Here is a 17,007-nt window from a genome sequence, read left to right on the forward strand (position 1 = left end):
ATAGATAGATAGATAGATAGATAGATAGATAGATAGATAGATAGATATCTCGGAATAACAGCTTTCAGCTTTGTATTGCCTTCCTGAGTGACACAAGAGTTTTATTTTCAGCTCGGCAGCCCCAGGTGTCAAACTAAATCTGCCGCTGTGTGTAAATTGTTCCGTACAGGTATGAGCAGCAGTTACTCCACACTGTTGTGCAACTGTGCTCCCTCTGTGTTTACAGCAGATTACCCTCCACTGAGTCACCGAGATGCTGCTCTCAGCAAGCGGCACACAGGAGTCGGGCTGATCACCACCCTGTTTATTTGTATGATCCACTCTCATGACTCCCTACTCCCTCTCCTCTCCTCTCCTCTCCCTAAAAGGACCTTTCTCTCTCTGTGCTTCGACTGCATTTATTTCAGGATCAGCGAGGATCACTGAGCTCAGTTCTGAACTGGAAGCTCAGTAATGAAAAACATACTGAAATTGCATAAGAGTTTGAGCGCATGTGTGACAATTTGCTGGGTGGACTGAGCTGTTTTTAGCTTCGCCCATAGAGCAGGAGGATGCAACCCTGCCGGTCTCTTCAGGACTCGGGGAGCGTAGGACACTCTTGACACATCAATCCCGTGGTATTAATACAAACATCCCCAACTAGCCTGAAGGGTCCAGGAGTCTTTCATTGTGAATATTACTACAACTCTTCTCCTCATGTGGTTTCGTACCAACTCAAGACAACATGTTGACTCACACACACATTCCCGGCATCCAACACACAAGCAGACGCCTGCAACTGCTGTTGTATTGACCTCCGGAGGTGTATGCACGTGTTTGCGTCCCTGCGGTGTCTTAAAAGCAGCTACTATGATATGCTGTCTGGACTTGGCCGAGCTGCTAGACTTTCTTTTTTTTTTTTGAATTTCCATTTCAAAAAGTCCGCTGATCTTTCAGGCCTCTCCAAGGCAAAAGAAATTACACTTTCATACCCACCTGTTCCATTAGTCTGATCCAGTGTGAAATGAAGATGCAACTGTTGCAGCCTCTCCGGATTGGCGGCGAGATTTATGCTGGAGTTATTAGCTGCTGTCAGCCGCTGCCAAGTCAGTCATTGCATCTACTTCTCACCGTCGGTTTGAAAGGTATATGGATGAGAGCGGTGAAGGCAAATGACAGATGCAGAGTGAAGGCAGCTGTGGCATTTTAATGAGGTTTGCATTTTTTTTTTATACAAAGATTTTTGTCAACCTTTCACCAGCAGAGAAATGTGGAAAATAAATCTCTTTATTATGTAACAGAAATACAGCCATTCCCTTCAATCGTCAGCGACGGTCTCTGAATTGACGGCGTCGTCAGTTAAACACTGTTTAACCTTCGTCAGCACATTTGCCCTTGTTAGCACCGTTAGCTGCATGCTGCCAGCTAAGCTGTCGCCATGTTGAGAGCCGTTGAGAGACAACAGATACGCTCTGGATTTCATACTTTTTAAAGAAGTAGAGTTGTTTTATTTCCCCCCTTAATGCTGAAGCAGAGACAGAAAACCAGACAGACGGTCTCTTGACTTCCACCTGTCCTTATCCTTATCCTGATAATCCAGACGAGTAGTCTAGTAGCCTGGAGAGAATGGGATTGGGATTAGGGATAGTAGAGTAACGGTGACCGTGATGTAGCTGGATTTACATCGAGGCGTCTGTCTGCTTGTGTGTCTGGGTGAACCACGGTCGAGTCTGGCTAACTGTGAAGTGCTTCCAGATCTATCTATCCAAAGATAGAGAGATAGATTAGAGATGGATAGATGGATGGATGGATGGATGGATGTCAGTCTGTTTTTGAATATTGTGTGTTGTTTTACAGCTCTGCAAAGGTTTCTTGTCTTGGGGAAATCAGTGCTGCTTGCTCTGTTTGTATCTGGTTTAAAGGAAAGGTTGCTGATGTTTTTCTTTGGCTATTGGTCCACTTGAATGCAAAGGCAGGCTAGCATATAAAATAAGTAGCAACTCAAACGTAAGAAAAATAGTGAACTCAACTTTTTTTTGTTTTGATTAGTAAAAATAAAAGCCAAAAACCCCAGAGCTCAATTTATAATATACGTATATATATATATATATATATTACATTGAAATGAAAAAAGTAAATCTTTGAATTGGAGAGGCTTTAATGAAATAGCATATGTATAAAGAACATACTATTAGACATTAGAACTACTAGATATTAGACATTAGAGCTTAAACAATTAGTCACTTTATCGATTTATCAGTCAAGAGAGGACATTGATCTGCGTCTTTTTGGTAAGAGTATAGAATATAGAATAAACTGATTTATTTATTAAATTTCATTATTTTTCCTGTTGGATGAACAAAACGAGTAATATAAGCATGAAGAAGAAATTGTAATCTGCATTTTTCACTACTTTCTGACAATCGACAAAAAGAAAATCTATGAAGAAAATAATAACTTGCAGCGCCGTAGTATTTCGTAAAGACTCTCTTTGTAAATAAAGGACTCGGCAGCAGTTTGCCTGACTTCAGACTGTTACTGCGGTGCACCGCTCATCATCGAGCTCCTCGCTAAATGTCTCAAAGGGATGTTTTTTCTTCGAGCCAGCAGAAGGCAGGAAGCTTTTTATTTAGCCCGCCTTCCATCGCCTGATGCCATTGATGGTATTGGATGACTTGGCATAGTGAAAAGCTGTCCTCTCCAGCCGCTGCTTCCTCCACACATTCACTGTATTGTACAAAGTGTATGATATGCACTGACTGTGAAGGACGGAGTAGCCCCCCCCCCACCCCCCTCCTCTTTGTGCACACCGCTTTTGTTCAGTAAATCAGAGGACGGCTGACGGGAAATGTACTTTGCGGATGAGTGCCGGCACCAACACACACTAGTTTAAGACGCGTTGACATATTTAGAATGGAGTTCAGCCATACTTCCTTCTGTAGTCTGCAAGTAACTGGCATTACGGTGTACGTGTGTGTCTCTGCCTGTGTGTGTGTGTGTGTCTGGTGTGTGTGTATGTGTCTCTGCCTGTGTGTTTACATGCAGAAGAAGTAAGGATAAGCTTTAAGGATATTATTCTGCCAAAGTGCCGTAATTGCGAGGAACACTTAAAGCCTCTTTGAAAAGCTTAGGGTTTGGAAGTCTATGACTCCTTAATTATTAGTGTCGACGTCCAAGTTGCCCTGCTCTGATCCAGGAGGGACGGTCATCCGAGAGGAATTATTGATACACGGAGATGCTCACACAGATATGCACACAGGAGCAATAACGAGCATGTTTGCACGCGTATTAGTGCCGGGCTTTTGGAGTCTCCTGTTACTGTGTTGCTAACATGCTAACTTAATTTTCCTGGTTACAGATGCACAGAGAAGCTCTTCTGCTGGTTGAGTTGGTCTGGATTACTCTGAAAGAAACCAGGATGCTGTGACATGAAAACCACTTATCCATGTTTTTCTTTCATGTGTCTGCCATCTGCACAGACTTCAATCACATAAGAGGCGGTCCGAAAAACCAAATTTGAGAAGAATATGCTGTAACTCCTTTTGAGTGACTTACTCTCTGCAGGTTGCCTGGCGACAAGATTCGTTTTAGTGAGCTTAAGAGGTTGGGGGGGGGGGGGGATTTTGTTACTTCAGAAAGAGCCAGGCTAGCTGTTTCCCCCTGCTTCCGGCTTAAGCTAATCATCCCCTGGCTTTGGGCTCCATTTTTACTTTACGGACACGAAAGTGGTATTATATACAAGCATACATCCCAAAATGTTGAACTGCACCTTTAAATAATATAAAGATTACATGTTGAACCGAAAGTATCAAGTGTTGCGTCTCCGTCACTCTTGATAAGACAGTTTTTCTCCCACAGACGGCTGTTAAAATGCGTAAAGCGACAACAAAATAAGGTTCATTCTCAACCGTTACAGAAACGACCGCCGTGGAAAAACTGTGCAGATGTCACCGTGTCTGAAAGTAACAAGATCATTACATCCGCGTGTGTGTGCAGAGTAAACATCGTATTGATGAAGACTGTGTCATATACTGCCTCCACTTTTCCATTCTGGGCCACAGACAGAGGATGAGGACCAGACTGGCTGACTGGTGTGTTCATGGAAACAACACACTGACATCAAGAGCTCAAGGGTTAGGATCAGTTTGCCTTCCCTCTGTCGAAACAGCAGCCATCACTGTTGCATAACTCTCCTGTGTGAAGTGAACTAGGCTGAGGTTAACCATGAATTAACATTTTCTAAAAAAAGAAAGACGTCTCTGTCTCATCCTCACGCTGTTGTCTGCATTGTTCACCTAAAACCACTGACTGTATTTTTACCCCTCTTTGCATCGAGTCGGCTGCCGTGTTAATTTCCCTGACAAGAGTTATGGATTCCTGCTTTCCCCCAGGTTCAGGTCAGACGCACTTTGACACGATAACCAAGCGCCCGCTTTGCTGCTGCATGAAAAATGGAACACCCGATCGATAGCGGCGCCGTCGCTTAGCCTCTGTCAAGATAACAAACGAGCATCTCAAAAGGCTGCCCCTTACTTAGCTCGTCCTCGGGGAGTCCCAGTAGTGATCCAATCAGGGTCAGATGTGGCTGTCAAGGAAGACGCGTCAATGCTGCCCACAGAGTGTGTGTGTGATGTTAACAATTAAGTTACGCACCAAAGTCATTATTTGTGTTGGAATCGTTTTGTCGCTGAGAGTCACTAAGCCGTCGTATAGATCTGCTGCTGTTCCGTCGATGTAGTTTAAAAACAAATTATTTAAGTGGCAATAAGCTGACAAATTCACTCTATAACCCAACGAACTGTAAGAGGGTCTATTGTATTTTCCTCAGCGATGTCGATTAAATTAAATGGCAGCAGTGCAAACCCCTTTCAGGTGTTTTCAGTGCTCGGTTGCTGTTAGTTCCTTCTGGTACGTCGTATGAAGCTGCTGCCGGTTTTATTCAGACTTTTTCTCCATCCTGAATGTTTTATATAAACGAGAGGGACGATAGTTGTACTCTGTATGCTTCTGTAAGTTGTGTACTGTATGTAGCTGTGCTAATGCCGCCTTTAACTGCAGCACGGAAGGACATGAATGCAGCATCCGTCTGTTGATTCCAAGCACGCGTACGTTAGTCATAGAAATAGAAATGCTGGTTGACTTCAATTGGGGGAACCATGGAAACAAGGGGGTGAACATTTGCGTGTGTGTGTGTGGGATGTACATGAGGCCACAGCAGATATTTTTGTATACATTTACTGCGCAAGTCCAAGAGCCGGATCGTAATGCAGGTTATAACAGCTCAGTGTCACAGTTCAATTTAAATCACGAAAAGAGAGCAGAACCCTGAGTTTGTTTTGGGACTTCCATGTTTCTTTCTAGTTTTTTGGGGAGTTGTATCATCCCGCACATCGTAAAGCAAGTCTGAGCAGGAATTGATCTTATGTGTCTGTTGCAGAGAACTTGCTTCATGTAATGCTGTGTGATTACTGTGCACTTGAGAAGAAAACAGGTCCGTGGTGGTTCATAAAAAGCGTGAAAGCAGAACACAGTGTCTAGACCATCGTGTTTGCGCTGTGGTGACAATTTGAATGAACAGATGAAGCTCTGTTAAGCAAATATACAGAATGTCATGATTCTGTGGTTTGGCAGCAATGTGTATGAAGGTCTTATGTGGATCTGGCAACAGTCGGGGATTAAGCGGGGTCCGGCGTGAACGGGTCAAATGTGCGTCAAACACACAATCCCGTATCCTGCGTCAAACACAGGGTTTGTGTGTAAAAAAAAAAATTATATAAATTCCGGCTGTATTTCGCTTCACCTCCCATGGCTCCCATCACCAGCTGGTAATGGACTGCTCTCTTCAGGGTGTGGGAGTGGGCCATTAAACCAGCACATAGCAGTCCGGCTCCGCAACAGTCTCAGCCAGAGGCTGTTTTATTTGTCCGGGTCTATTTGTTGTTCCGTCCCCCTGAAGAACTCCACAGACTGCTGCTGCAGCATGATGGTGGTGGTAGTAGGACCTATTATTCCCCTCACGTCCTCGTTCTGAAGCACTTCACCTGTTGAAGCTAAATGGAGGGATGTTAACAATGAGAAGATGTTATCATGTCACACTCCCGTGTTAATGGGTACATTTCTGAAGATGTTTTTCACACAGTCTTTACAGGAAAGACATTATGAAACATGGTAGAAATAGAAATAGAAGCACTCTCGTACCTTATCATCATAACTCCTGCCTCTGCTTTTCCTCTATATACACTTTAATACACTTTAGACATCGTTATGTCTCCCCATCTCTGTTGTGTTATCACTCTAGTGCTGTAGTAATAGCCAGCGGGTCATCAGGGTTTTGTCACTTGCACTCACATTTGGTTGCTTGTAATCATAATGTGATTATATTTCAGTCTGCCACAAACATGAATTAAATGGACACAATGTAAATGTCCTTGTGGGTTCACACATCTCTCTTCTTACATTAGCCATCTCGGTCCTACCGTCATTTAATTAATAGCGATGGTGTTCGTGTCTGTGTTTTACTACTGCTGAGGACAGAGGAATATTAGAATATATTATGTAAATCCATAAAGGTCACATAAAGGTAAAATCAGTAGAGCTGTCTGCTCTTTATTTCAAAGATGGAAAAATGTATTGGATATGTTTGGAGAAATGAAAACAGCATTATCATGACGTTTAAGGCTAGTAGTAATTGTATTGTTACGATTAATCCAATTAATAGGAAGCATAGTTGTTGTGTAGCTTTGTTCCAAGCGAGAGTAAATGAACTGAAAGGCAGCCATCTAACTGTACTCTTTGGGGAGGTTTGTCACCATAACTAGTTTGGTTTGACGATATATTGTCCCAGAAATAACTGCGATAAATTATATTATTGTCATTTTAAGAACATTTTATGCAAAGATATAATGATAATATAATAGCATAATAATGCAAGTGCATGCTTTCAAAACGCAATAAAATGTTAATTCTTAAAGATATGACTGGGTACATACAGGTCTGTTTTTCTGATTAAAGTGTCTCAGAGTAAAGCAGGGAGAGATGGAGCACATGTTTGGACACAACACACGCAGCCTGACTCATTCTCTGCACACACACACACACACACTCTGCCTGTAGTCTCCACTAGCTGTCGCACACTCACACATACCTGCACATGCATACACACAGGGCAGTCTTAAGAGGTGCAGGCATGCGGAAAGCAAAAGATGCGGTTGCATTAAGATACATAACACACACACACACACACACACACAAATACAAATACATGCAACAGACATTTGGAAATGACAGAAGAGATGTGAAGGAACCACACTTAGCCAGCCAATCACATGCATCCACACACACACACACACACACACACACACACACACACATGAATAGTATGGGATGGTAACAAACAGAAGAGCCTCCTCTTTAATTATCTGCATTCCTTCACCAGCAGTTTATTTTCCTCCGATTTGATTCCCTGGATGTTCCAACTCGGGAGCGTTGCCGGGTTCGCAATTGACAATTGCTCATCTCCGTGCAAATGTGTGCATGTGTGACAGAGGGAGGGAGATAGACACACAGAGCAGGAGGAGGGCTGGCAAAGCAGGCTATTCTGTGGCTCAGTCACATGGGCGTCCACGAGAGGCAGGCAGGCAGACAGAGACGAGAGAGGCCGGCTATCAATTCAGCTGCAAACGCAAAGAGTCGAGCTGTGAAGATGCTATCCCACTCCTGAGTGACACTGGGTTAAATAGGTTAGCTGTTAGCGCCTCAGCTGGTGAGGGAGATGCATTTTATACTGGTGAGAGGTTTGGAGCCTCCAGAGATTACAGCCAGAAAGTCACGTTTCATCTCCTGTCTTCCTTATTTGGCCTGTTGTGAATTGTTGTTGCAGCAGGCATGTTGATATGTCATGGTAGAATAACCACACGTGTAACTAATTACACTATTATATTTGCTTTACATCATTTAGCTATATCAGTCTCAGGATCCTCGTTTTGTGCATGCTGGCTCACTGGAGAAGCTTATTGGGACACTTAATGGAACAGAGCCATTGTTGATGTTCATTTTAATTCCTGCTACAACAAGTCACAATGTCTGCATTGAAAAAGGTCTATTGTGGATTTTTTTCCCGAGCAGATTTGCATGCACAACCTTTAGTTAGTTGAAGCATGTGTTACTTATAGATAGTATAGACCATACAGGTATACAGTACGTACGGAGCCGGGGGGAGTGGATAATCTCAGATATTATAAAGTCAAACATGTACGCTTCACTTTGCCAGGTTGGATCAACCTCATCAGACACCACTGTTAAACACTGCGGTAACGTGGCGGCGAGTGCAAAATCTAATAATTGTATCAGTATTTTTTTATGCTCATAAAATAACATAAAAGAAAACATAAAACATATCATATTTATCTTTCAGGGCCTTTGCCTCACTCGGAGTCAGAGAGGACATCAGAAACAGCAATCGTTAGGATTTATCTGATGACCCATTGGCAAAATAATGATAATAACAGGAGGATACAGTACAATGTATACTGATGTCGGCATTATGTCCATAAAATAACACAGAAAGAAAATGCGACTGTTATCTTTCAGGACCTTCTCATCGCTCTACTTTACCATAAAAAATTTGGGTGCAAAGAAGTTCAGACAGCGACTAAATATGTGACTTTAGAGTCAGGATGAGTATCGTTAGGATTTTATCGATACGAGTACTCTTACCGATAATACACTTACCGGTTCTGTTTAATTATGTTGTGAGAAAAAAAGACAATTCCTTAAGAAAATAATCAACATTATTTTAATATTCTTGTATGTAAACAACATTCGCAGCTGAACAATGAGCTAAGTGATTAGCTTTGATGTATTAGCCTGTTCTTATTAGCAAACTCCGTTTTCTCTGCCATGTGTGTCTCACCCTGTACCGAGCAGGAGTCAGTGTTTGTGTAAAAACAGAGGCGGGAGGTTTGAAACGCTGCTATTTTCCGCTGAGATCTCACTTCGTCACCTCTAAAGTACAGACGGCAGAACCGTTAACTCCGGGCCTCATCAATACTCCGGGTTTTTACTCATTTAGAACCAGTTCCCGTTTAGAACCGAGTTTCGGGGGGCATCCCTACTTTAGAGTCTGAGAACAACAAAGTGTTATTCTTGGAAGTTCAATATTACCCCCTCCCTCAGCTCTGTGTACGTATATATATTTCTAACTACAAACGCCTTTATGCAGAGTCCATGTTGATTCATTACTATTCTGCAATGCATTTACTTGCACACAGAAAAATCGCTTGCTTATACAGTCAGCTGTCACAAGCGGCAAAGCATCCATTTTGGCCCCATTTGAACAGAACGGAGTCATTGTTAGTGTTGTCGGTAACACCTGTGCTTTTCCTACTGTGAGAAATCAAAATGTCTGCTGTGGAAAAATGGCCTTTTGTGTACTTTTAACTCTAATGCCTGCGCAGCGTTGATAAAAATAAATCCAATCCGACCAAAACCAGTACTCATCGCTGATATTTGCACCCTCATTTTATTTCAAATCAAAACAGTCAGACTGTTGTTAACATTTCTGCGGTTTCTCTCTAAATTCCACCATCTGGGCGACTGAGTGCGATATTGGTTATGAAGATAACAGAGTGGGAATTAATCTGCCTCACTCATGCTGTCTGAAGCCCTCTCTCTGTCTCCTTCCACTCTTTCTTTTGCTCATTTTGTGTTCTCTCTTTCCTGCCCTCCTGAGCCTTGTCTCCATTATTATGCTGAGTGTTATACGTCTATAATTATGCCTCTATTTCAGGCCATCCTGGCAAAAACAGTGCTCTGATTGCCTTTTTCTCTTCTGCCTTCATCCTGTTATTAGACTTTAAAAAAACATCACAACATAACAGATGTACGACTGCTGTAACACTGAAATTCACTAGATTGCTATTTGTGCCATTTGCATTGGTGAGTCTCTTGGTGAAACACATTACAGCCTCGATATATTAGGGTTGTAAAGCCTGCCAAAGAGTGAGAGTGTGTAGCTTACTCCCACTTTAAGAGACTCGCAGCAGGTTTACACTTTCCAGAGCTGTTTTTTTCCATCTTAGTTTAAATGTAAAATGAAGGGTCGGGGGATCAACTTGAGTAAAAGCGTGTCGGAGCTATTTTCAGTCAAGATTGATGCATGTTTATGTTTAACTCAGGTGGCAAGTGAAGTCAATCCGGAAGTGCCTTAAGCTTGCATTCTCTCTAGTGTCCATCAGGGGGCGACTCCTCTGGTTGTATAGAAGTCTATGAGAAAATGACTACTTCTCTCTTGATTTATTACCTCAGTAAACATTGTAAACATGAGTTTATGGTCTCAATCTCTAGTTTCAAGTCTTCTTCAATACAGCATGATGTTCATTTAGTACATTATTTAGACTCAAATTGACGATAAAGCAGGGGATGCTTTAGGGCGGGGCTGCCTTGTGACAGGTCGCCACCGTATACGATGTCTCTACGTCACTCCTCCGCAGTCCAATTATGGTCACTTCTGTTCACTGGTTGCAAAAAAACAAGATGCCAACGGCGGAAATCTGAGATGGCAACGGCCGAAATGCCGAACTCCAGTCTTCAAACTCGCAGTCCACACACCAATGAGTGACGTGACGATGACTTCGTCCACTTCTTATACACAGTCTATGGTTTAACCCTTTACAATTGACAAGTGGTGGACCAACCAACGGACCGAACAGACAGACCTTTCCATCTCTAGAGGCGCTAGCAAGGCTGAACATGTATTCAGCCTCACACAGAACGGCTTTAAAATAGACTCGGTGCCCTTGTAGCTTTGTTTCCTCTGCAGTTCCTCTCGCTGACAGGCCCCTGCTTGTGTTCGACACCGTCACTACAACAAGTTGGACTGCTGTGTCCACCCTTTAATATTCTTCTTAGTCACAGAGAGCACTAACGATGCTGAGTATTGGAGCCTCTCTGTAACACAGTCATCTCTTTCTGTCTCTCTCTCAGATGCTGCTGCCAGGAAAGCCTTCATCACAGAGGTGAGCGACCATCTGTCCCTGTGATCATCTGCTTCTCTTTGTACTGAGCATCTAAGGCTGTTAATATTTGGATCAATTAATAATCTGTGTTCGTAATTTTCCTCGATTGGTACAAAAGTATTTGAATATCACTTTAGTATTCTTTGTCTTTGCTCGACAATTTTTGTTAATCTTCCTAATTTAGTAAATCCATCTGGTACTTCAGCTAATCGACTGTACGTTAAAGCAAACATTGGACCTGTTGTTGTTTGATTTGAGTCTACTGAGGACATTTAATTCTGCTTAAATGCCAATTTATACCAACAAGCTCAATGAACACGACTAACAGCACCAGAAATATTTACATCCAATGTTTGGCTTTGAGATCTTTGAGTTTTTAAATCGGATTCGTTTACAAACTGTGCACAGTTTGAGTTAAAGAACGGAGGAACCAGAGTTAACACCTGTGCTGCGTCTCAATTCAGATACTTCTGTAAGTACACCTTCATGTGTACACTCTGTACTTACTTGCGTAGTGCGTGAATCTTTCGACAGTGTGGTGTCAAATCAAACACAGTTGTTGCGCACTTCATGGAAATTATGATGACAACGTTTAACCGCTTCTTCTTCTTCTTTTTAATAGCAATTTATATTTCACAATATTATTACTATAATAAAAATAAAAAAAGATAATGCTATCAGTCAAAATCATCTTTAACTTTGTTTATTGTGCATTTTGTCTCTTTTATTGCAAATTAATCACATTCAAAATATGAGTTTTAGGGAGGTGGAGACAGAGTCCGTTACCATATTTCATATCGTGACACAGCTATGCACTCAAAATAGCAAGTGTATGTACGGAAGAACGCACATTGAGACACACTGGTCTGCTCAGTGAAAGTCGGTTCATAACATCGAATCTTGAAATCGCTCTCGTGCTTTAATGCTGTGTCACTGTGTCACTCTCAAGTCTGTCCTCAGAACACAAGTCTCTCTCCCTCTTTGTCTCCAGATGCCCTCGTCCTCAGGCCAGCCTGGTCAGGGGAAGAAGATGGGCCACAGAGGAGTGGATGCATCAGGGGAAACTACTTACAAGAAGGTACTGTACACACACATGCCTCTACCATGATGTATTTTCTGGTTCTTAACATATAGAGACTCCATTTTGCCCCTAAAAGCATTTTAAAAGCATTAAATAGAAAAACCGTGATGTTTTTCCCTCTAAAATGATCCGCTCCATCTCAGAAAAGAACCAATCATTGACTGCAAGGGGTTTAAAGAAAGGGCGAGTATTTCACTCACCACTTCTCCCTCTGTGCCTTGGTACCCTCCCTCCACAGACCACATCCTCGGCCTTGAAAGGTGCCATCCAGCTGGGCATCGGTTACACGGTGGGCAACCTGAGCTCCAAGCCGGAGAGAGACGTGTTGATGCAGGACTTCTACGTGGTGGAGAGCATCTTTTTCCCCAGGTCTCTGCTGCAGCCAAACACATAAGAAAAGACACTACATGCAGTTTGTTTCCAGTAATATTAATGCATGTTGTTCTTAACCTAGCTGTTTGATGTTTACTTGATATTATTATTATAAAGTTGATCCTTGTCTTCCATGTGTTGTGATATTTTTCTGTACTTTAGTGAAGGCAGCAACCTCACTCCAGCCCACCATTTCCCGGACTTCCGCTTTAAAACCTACGCTCCCGTGGCCTTCCGCTACTTCAGAGAACTGTTCGGCATCAGGCCGGATGACTACCTGGTAAGATTTTAAGTGTGTGCAGTGTTTCACACAGGACTTTGTGAGACTGTGGCGGGTGGCGAAAAAAAGCTGTGTACATTTTAAAGTAAATTGCATCAATCTGGTGCACTTTGACAGCAAAATGAAGAAGCAAGATCTTTGAAGAACGTGTGTGTGTGTGTGTGTGTGTGTGTGTGTGTGTGTGTGTGTGTGTGTGTCCCTAAACCAGTTAAATTGAATTCTCACCACACGGATGCTAAACTTTCTCCAGGATGGTAGAATAGTATGCATTGATGCGGCTCCGGTTAGCTATGGTGGAAGTTGAAGTACAAACTCAGCAGTAGCTTAGTATCAGATCAGATAGACTTGAAGGAGCATGAGAGACCAATTGAGAGGGATGTAAGTAAGGGAAGGGAGGCAAGACCAGGAAAAGAAAAGACAAACAGAGTAAATGAACAGAAACACGTGAGGACAGAAAACAAAAAAAATAGGAATCCATAAAGATGACAAGCGTGACGGCAGGAGAGAGCTGAGAGAGAAAGAACGAGGACGAGAAGCCGTGAAATGACACAAGAAAAAGACAGAGGCGAGGAAGACAGGACGGTTGAAGACGGAGAAGGCTGCACGATTCACCGCTCTGCCCCGAGCAGTCTAGCAGAATATACAGACATTGCTTAGTCGGCGTGTCTGCGTGTTCCATGTGCACATTTCTTTAATGCATCGGTCCTCAGACCACGTGGAAACACCACATCCTGCCTTGTTTCTGCCGTCTCTCTCAGCCAGCCTGTGGTCACTCATCACCATATGCCCACACAAGCCATCTGGGAACTATCAACAACTAACTTTAAATTTAAGTCTGGTTACACTGAAGTTCTACGTAGGTATGACTCGGTTTATTGTTGCAGCTCTGGAGATATGTGATAATTAGGTGATTCAGATCATATTTGCAGTCGCAGTCATGATTAAGGGGGAAAAGCGTTGGTTAGAAACACTGCAGTATTTCAATAGTCTGTTTTTGTACCACAGACAGGACTGTGGTCTTAACAGATGAAACTGTGAATGTCAACATATTCATCCCTTACATTCACCAACTTTATCACCTGTACTGTTGCTTCTTCACTGTCTGTTAAATTAGCCTGTCCTGGCGTGAAGATAATGATCCTTTTACCCGCCACTGTGTGCACCGGTTTCACATTTTTCTTCTCTAACTCTGTTCAGTTGTGTTTTGTGGATAATAAAAAGGTATGAAAATGAAATGTCAGGCTCCTCTGAGAGGAATGTTTGAAAAGTGAACCATTAGCAGAAAGTCGGCAGAGGCGGCTTCAAAAAGGATGCTGATGAGTTGCTTTTAGGCAGCAGAGAGAGGAGAGAGGGCTAATTAGTAGAGCTAACCATCATATCAGCAGGAGTCTGACGTGCATATTAAAGGAGCTCAAATTTAAAAGCAGTCATAATTTGACATCTAAATGCATCTAATCTATGTACCTCTGTTCTATTACAGCATGTAATGTTCTTGTTCCTCACTCTTTCTCTCTCACCCACAATCTACTTCATACCATCATTTCTTCCTTTGTATTTCTGTATGTTTTTACATGATCAGTGCGCTCATGTGTGTTTCATGTATTTTATTGATCTTTGGCTCTATATCAAAGTGTATATGCATCTCAACATGCGGTTTGTAAAATGAAGGAAGAGGTTTAATATGCTTCAACCACCTCACAGGGATTGCAGGTCTGTCAGGTGTTGTTTTATCGAGAGAGACTCCAGAGATTTGGGCCAAAGTACGCTGGAGCACATGGATTTTAGGCAACAAACGTGATCAGAGGACTAATGTTTTGACGCAAAGTGCGTCTTCATAAAGACTCTGATTCTCCTAAATATCCTCCCCTAACTAGGAACTAATTCAGCACAGACTGTAAAAACATGGAGGGACAATCGGCTGCATGTAGGCCGGGTTACATTACATCATTAAAATATATCAAAAACACAATCAAAATCATATAGATTACTCCATTCAATATCTAAACATCTCAACGTGTGTTTTAGTTAATGCCAGAATACTGGCTTCTGTATAAGCGATATGTTTAAAGGCCGCAGGCTAATCCACAACTCAAGATCATTTTGTCTTAACTGTGGATGTGTTTAATGATTTGACCCGTACTTTTCTCTCCGTGTGTGTGTGTGTGTGTGTGTGTGTGTGTTTCTCCGTGTGTTTCCGTGTGTTCCTGCAGTACTCTCTCTGTAACGAGCCTCTCATCGAGCTGTCTAATCCCGGAGCGAGTGGCTCTGTCTTCTACCTAACGAGGGACGACGAGTTCATCATCAAGACTGTGATGCACAAGGAGGCTGAATTCTTACAGAAACTGCTGCCTGGATACTACATGGTAAGCTCAGTGTGTGTAAAACAACTACATGTCAGAGTGTTAGTCAAAGGTAGATGAAAACAAAATGGCAAATCATATATGTTGCTACTGCATTTCAGCTGTGTTCGTTGCGGCTGACCGAGGCTTAAAGCTACAGTCGGTAGCATCCTTCGCACTCTCATTCGAATGCCGAACTCCATCTTTGATGTTCCTATTTCCAGTCATATTTTTAGATCCCAGTTTATGCAAGAGCCCGGAAATCTCTCCTCTGAGCGTGACATCCTTTTCAGATGAAGCAGACATAACGGCTCTATCATCTCCGACTGAAACCTCGGGCAATGCGGTTTCATAAGAGACTGGCCGGTGTGTTTCACATAAGCCTAACAGAGCTTGACTCTTGACACACACACACACAGTCAACCAGCAGCACCTCCATGTATGTCCATGCTACTACTCCGGCCTCTTGAGGTTCACGGCCTTCAGCCTTGTGTTTATTCATGTGCCGACAGCCGTAGCGAAAGACCACTACAGGAATTAATTTAATCATTTAGGGACGTTAAAGGCTCAGCACATTTACTGTGACCTTTTTCCGTCGTTTCGAAACGCTCTGAAGTATTTTTGCCGGTATAATTAGTCGAAGGACGGGGTTTAATGAAAGCGGAGAGATTCAGGCTCATGTGCGACGGCTGCAGCCCGCGGCCGGAGCAGGTGGACCGAGGAAAAAGAGAGAGAACAGCACAGATGGACTAGCACATAAAGCCCACGCCAAGATAAACACGGAGTAGAAACCACACAAAACATCATGTAGAAGGATCCGATTTCACAGACTCACAGAATCATCAACGCAGTGCGATGGCGTATTATGGCTATTGTAGGTGAAATAAATAACTGAATCTGAAATCTTGAGAAACTATTAAAAAATTGCATATCTCTAAACTGATGCAGTAAAAATACTTGATTTTGTATCTGACTGTAGTCGCAGATATCTTCAAGTCAAATGTAGCAACCTGTCATCAATTTAGTGGAACACAGACAGCATGTTTTATACTTCTCATGAATATAATCCAATTAGTCTTATTTCCATATATTTTGTATATACCCTTTAACAAATGGATCACACGTGTATCCTCCCACTAACATCGCCACGTCTTTCTCTGACGCTCCGCTTCAGCTTAATCTGTGCCGGTTTGAATACATTTACCATAAATGTCGGTATGTAGTCGGTATATATGGGTGCACTACAATTTTAGCAATGAGGTTGAACCTTGCAAAGAAAAAAATAACGTTTTTTCACGTACATTTTTGACTTTAATCTTAGCGCATTTCTGAGTTTTTCTTCTTTTAAATTAATGACTTTTATTTATTTCATTTTGTTTTAAGATATGTCATTTTTGGGCTTTCGCCTATATTGGATAGTGACGGTGACAGACAGGAAAGCAGGAGAGAAAGAGAGGCGGCAACTTGCAATAAACGGCCGTGGGTTGGATTCGAACCCAAGGACTGAGCCTTGGTACAATCTTTTATTTATTTTTTAACCTTCAATGGCGCCATCATAACATAGAGATGTGAAGGAGAAAAAAACAACAACAAAGCACTGCACATGTAACAGTGGAACACGCTCGTGTGTTTGTTTTGTAGCAAACATAAAGATGTATGCAGGCCGTCATTGGCGGAGCTCCACACGTCTTCCACAGCTGACTGGCTGAGGAGTCTGGCTCTGGGCAGCATACAGATCAGAGTGATGTAACCGACTCCACTGCTGCCGCTTCTCTCCCTTCTGTGTATTCGCCCTTCCACTATACGCCGAGTTTTTTCCATCTTCTCTCACGTTTTAGTGTCTTCACTCTCCCTGCTGCCGTGAGACTCTCGGTGTAATTTATTTCGCCCCGCCTGCCTCGTGTTTTTCATCCACTCTTTTTTTCTCCGGCCGCTCTTTCA

At 42.6% G+C, this 17,007-nt stretch overlaps 1 protein-coding gene across 2 annotated transcripts in view; it reads left to right on the forward strand.

Moving 5' to 3' along the window:
• Positions 1 to 17,007, forward strand: part of pip5k1ca (phosphatidylinositol-4-phosphate 5-kinase, type I, gamma a) — a 45,895-nt gene that overhangs the window by 8,781 nt on the left and 20,107 nt on the right. For both annotated transcript variants that reach the window (XM_031868222.1, XM_031868223.1), the window contains exons 2-6: positions 10,963 to 10,994; positions 11,986 to 12,072; positions 12,314 to 12,444; positions 12,610 to 12,727; positions 14,938 to 15,090. In XM_031868222.1, coding sequence (XP_031724082.1) covers positions 10,963 to 10,994; positions 11,986 to 12,072; positions 12,314 to 12,444; positions 12,610 to 12,727; positions 14,938 to 15,090 — 521 coding nt within the window. The remainder of the gene's footprint in view (positions 1 to 10,962; positions 10,995 to 11,985; positions 12,073 to 12,313; positions 12,445 to 12,609; positions 12,728 to 14,937; positions 15,091 to 17,007) is intronic.

This window comes from Anarrhichthys ocellatus, unplaced genomic scaffold (assembly GCF_004355925.1).
Source record: "Anarrhichthys ocellatus isolate YVR2014 unplaced genomic scaffold, GSC_Weel_1.0 scaffold42, whole genome shotgun sequence".
NCBI lineage: Eukaryota > Metazoa > Chordata > Actinopteri > Perciformes > Anarhichadidae > Anarrhichthys > Anarrhichthys ocellatus.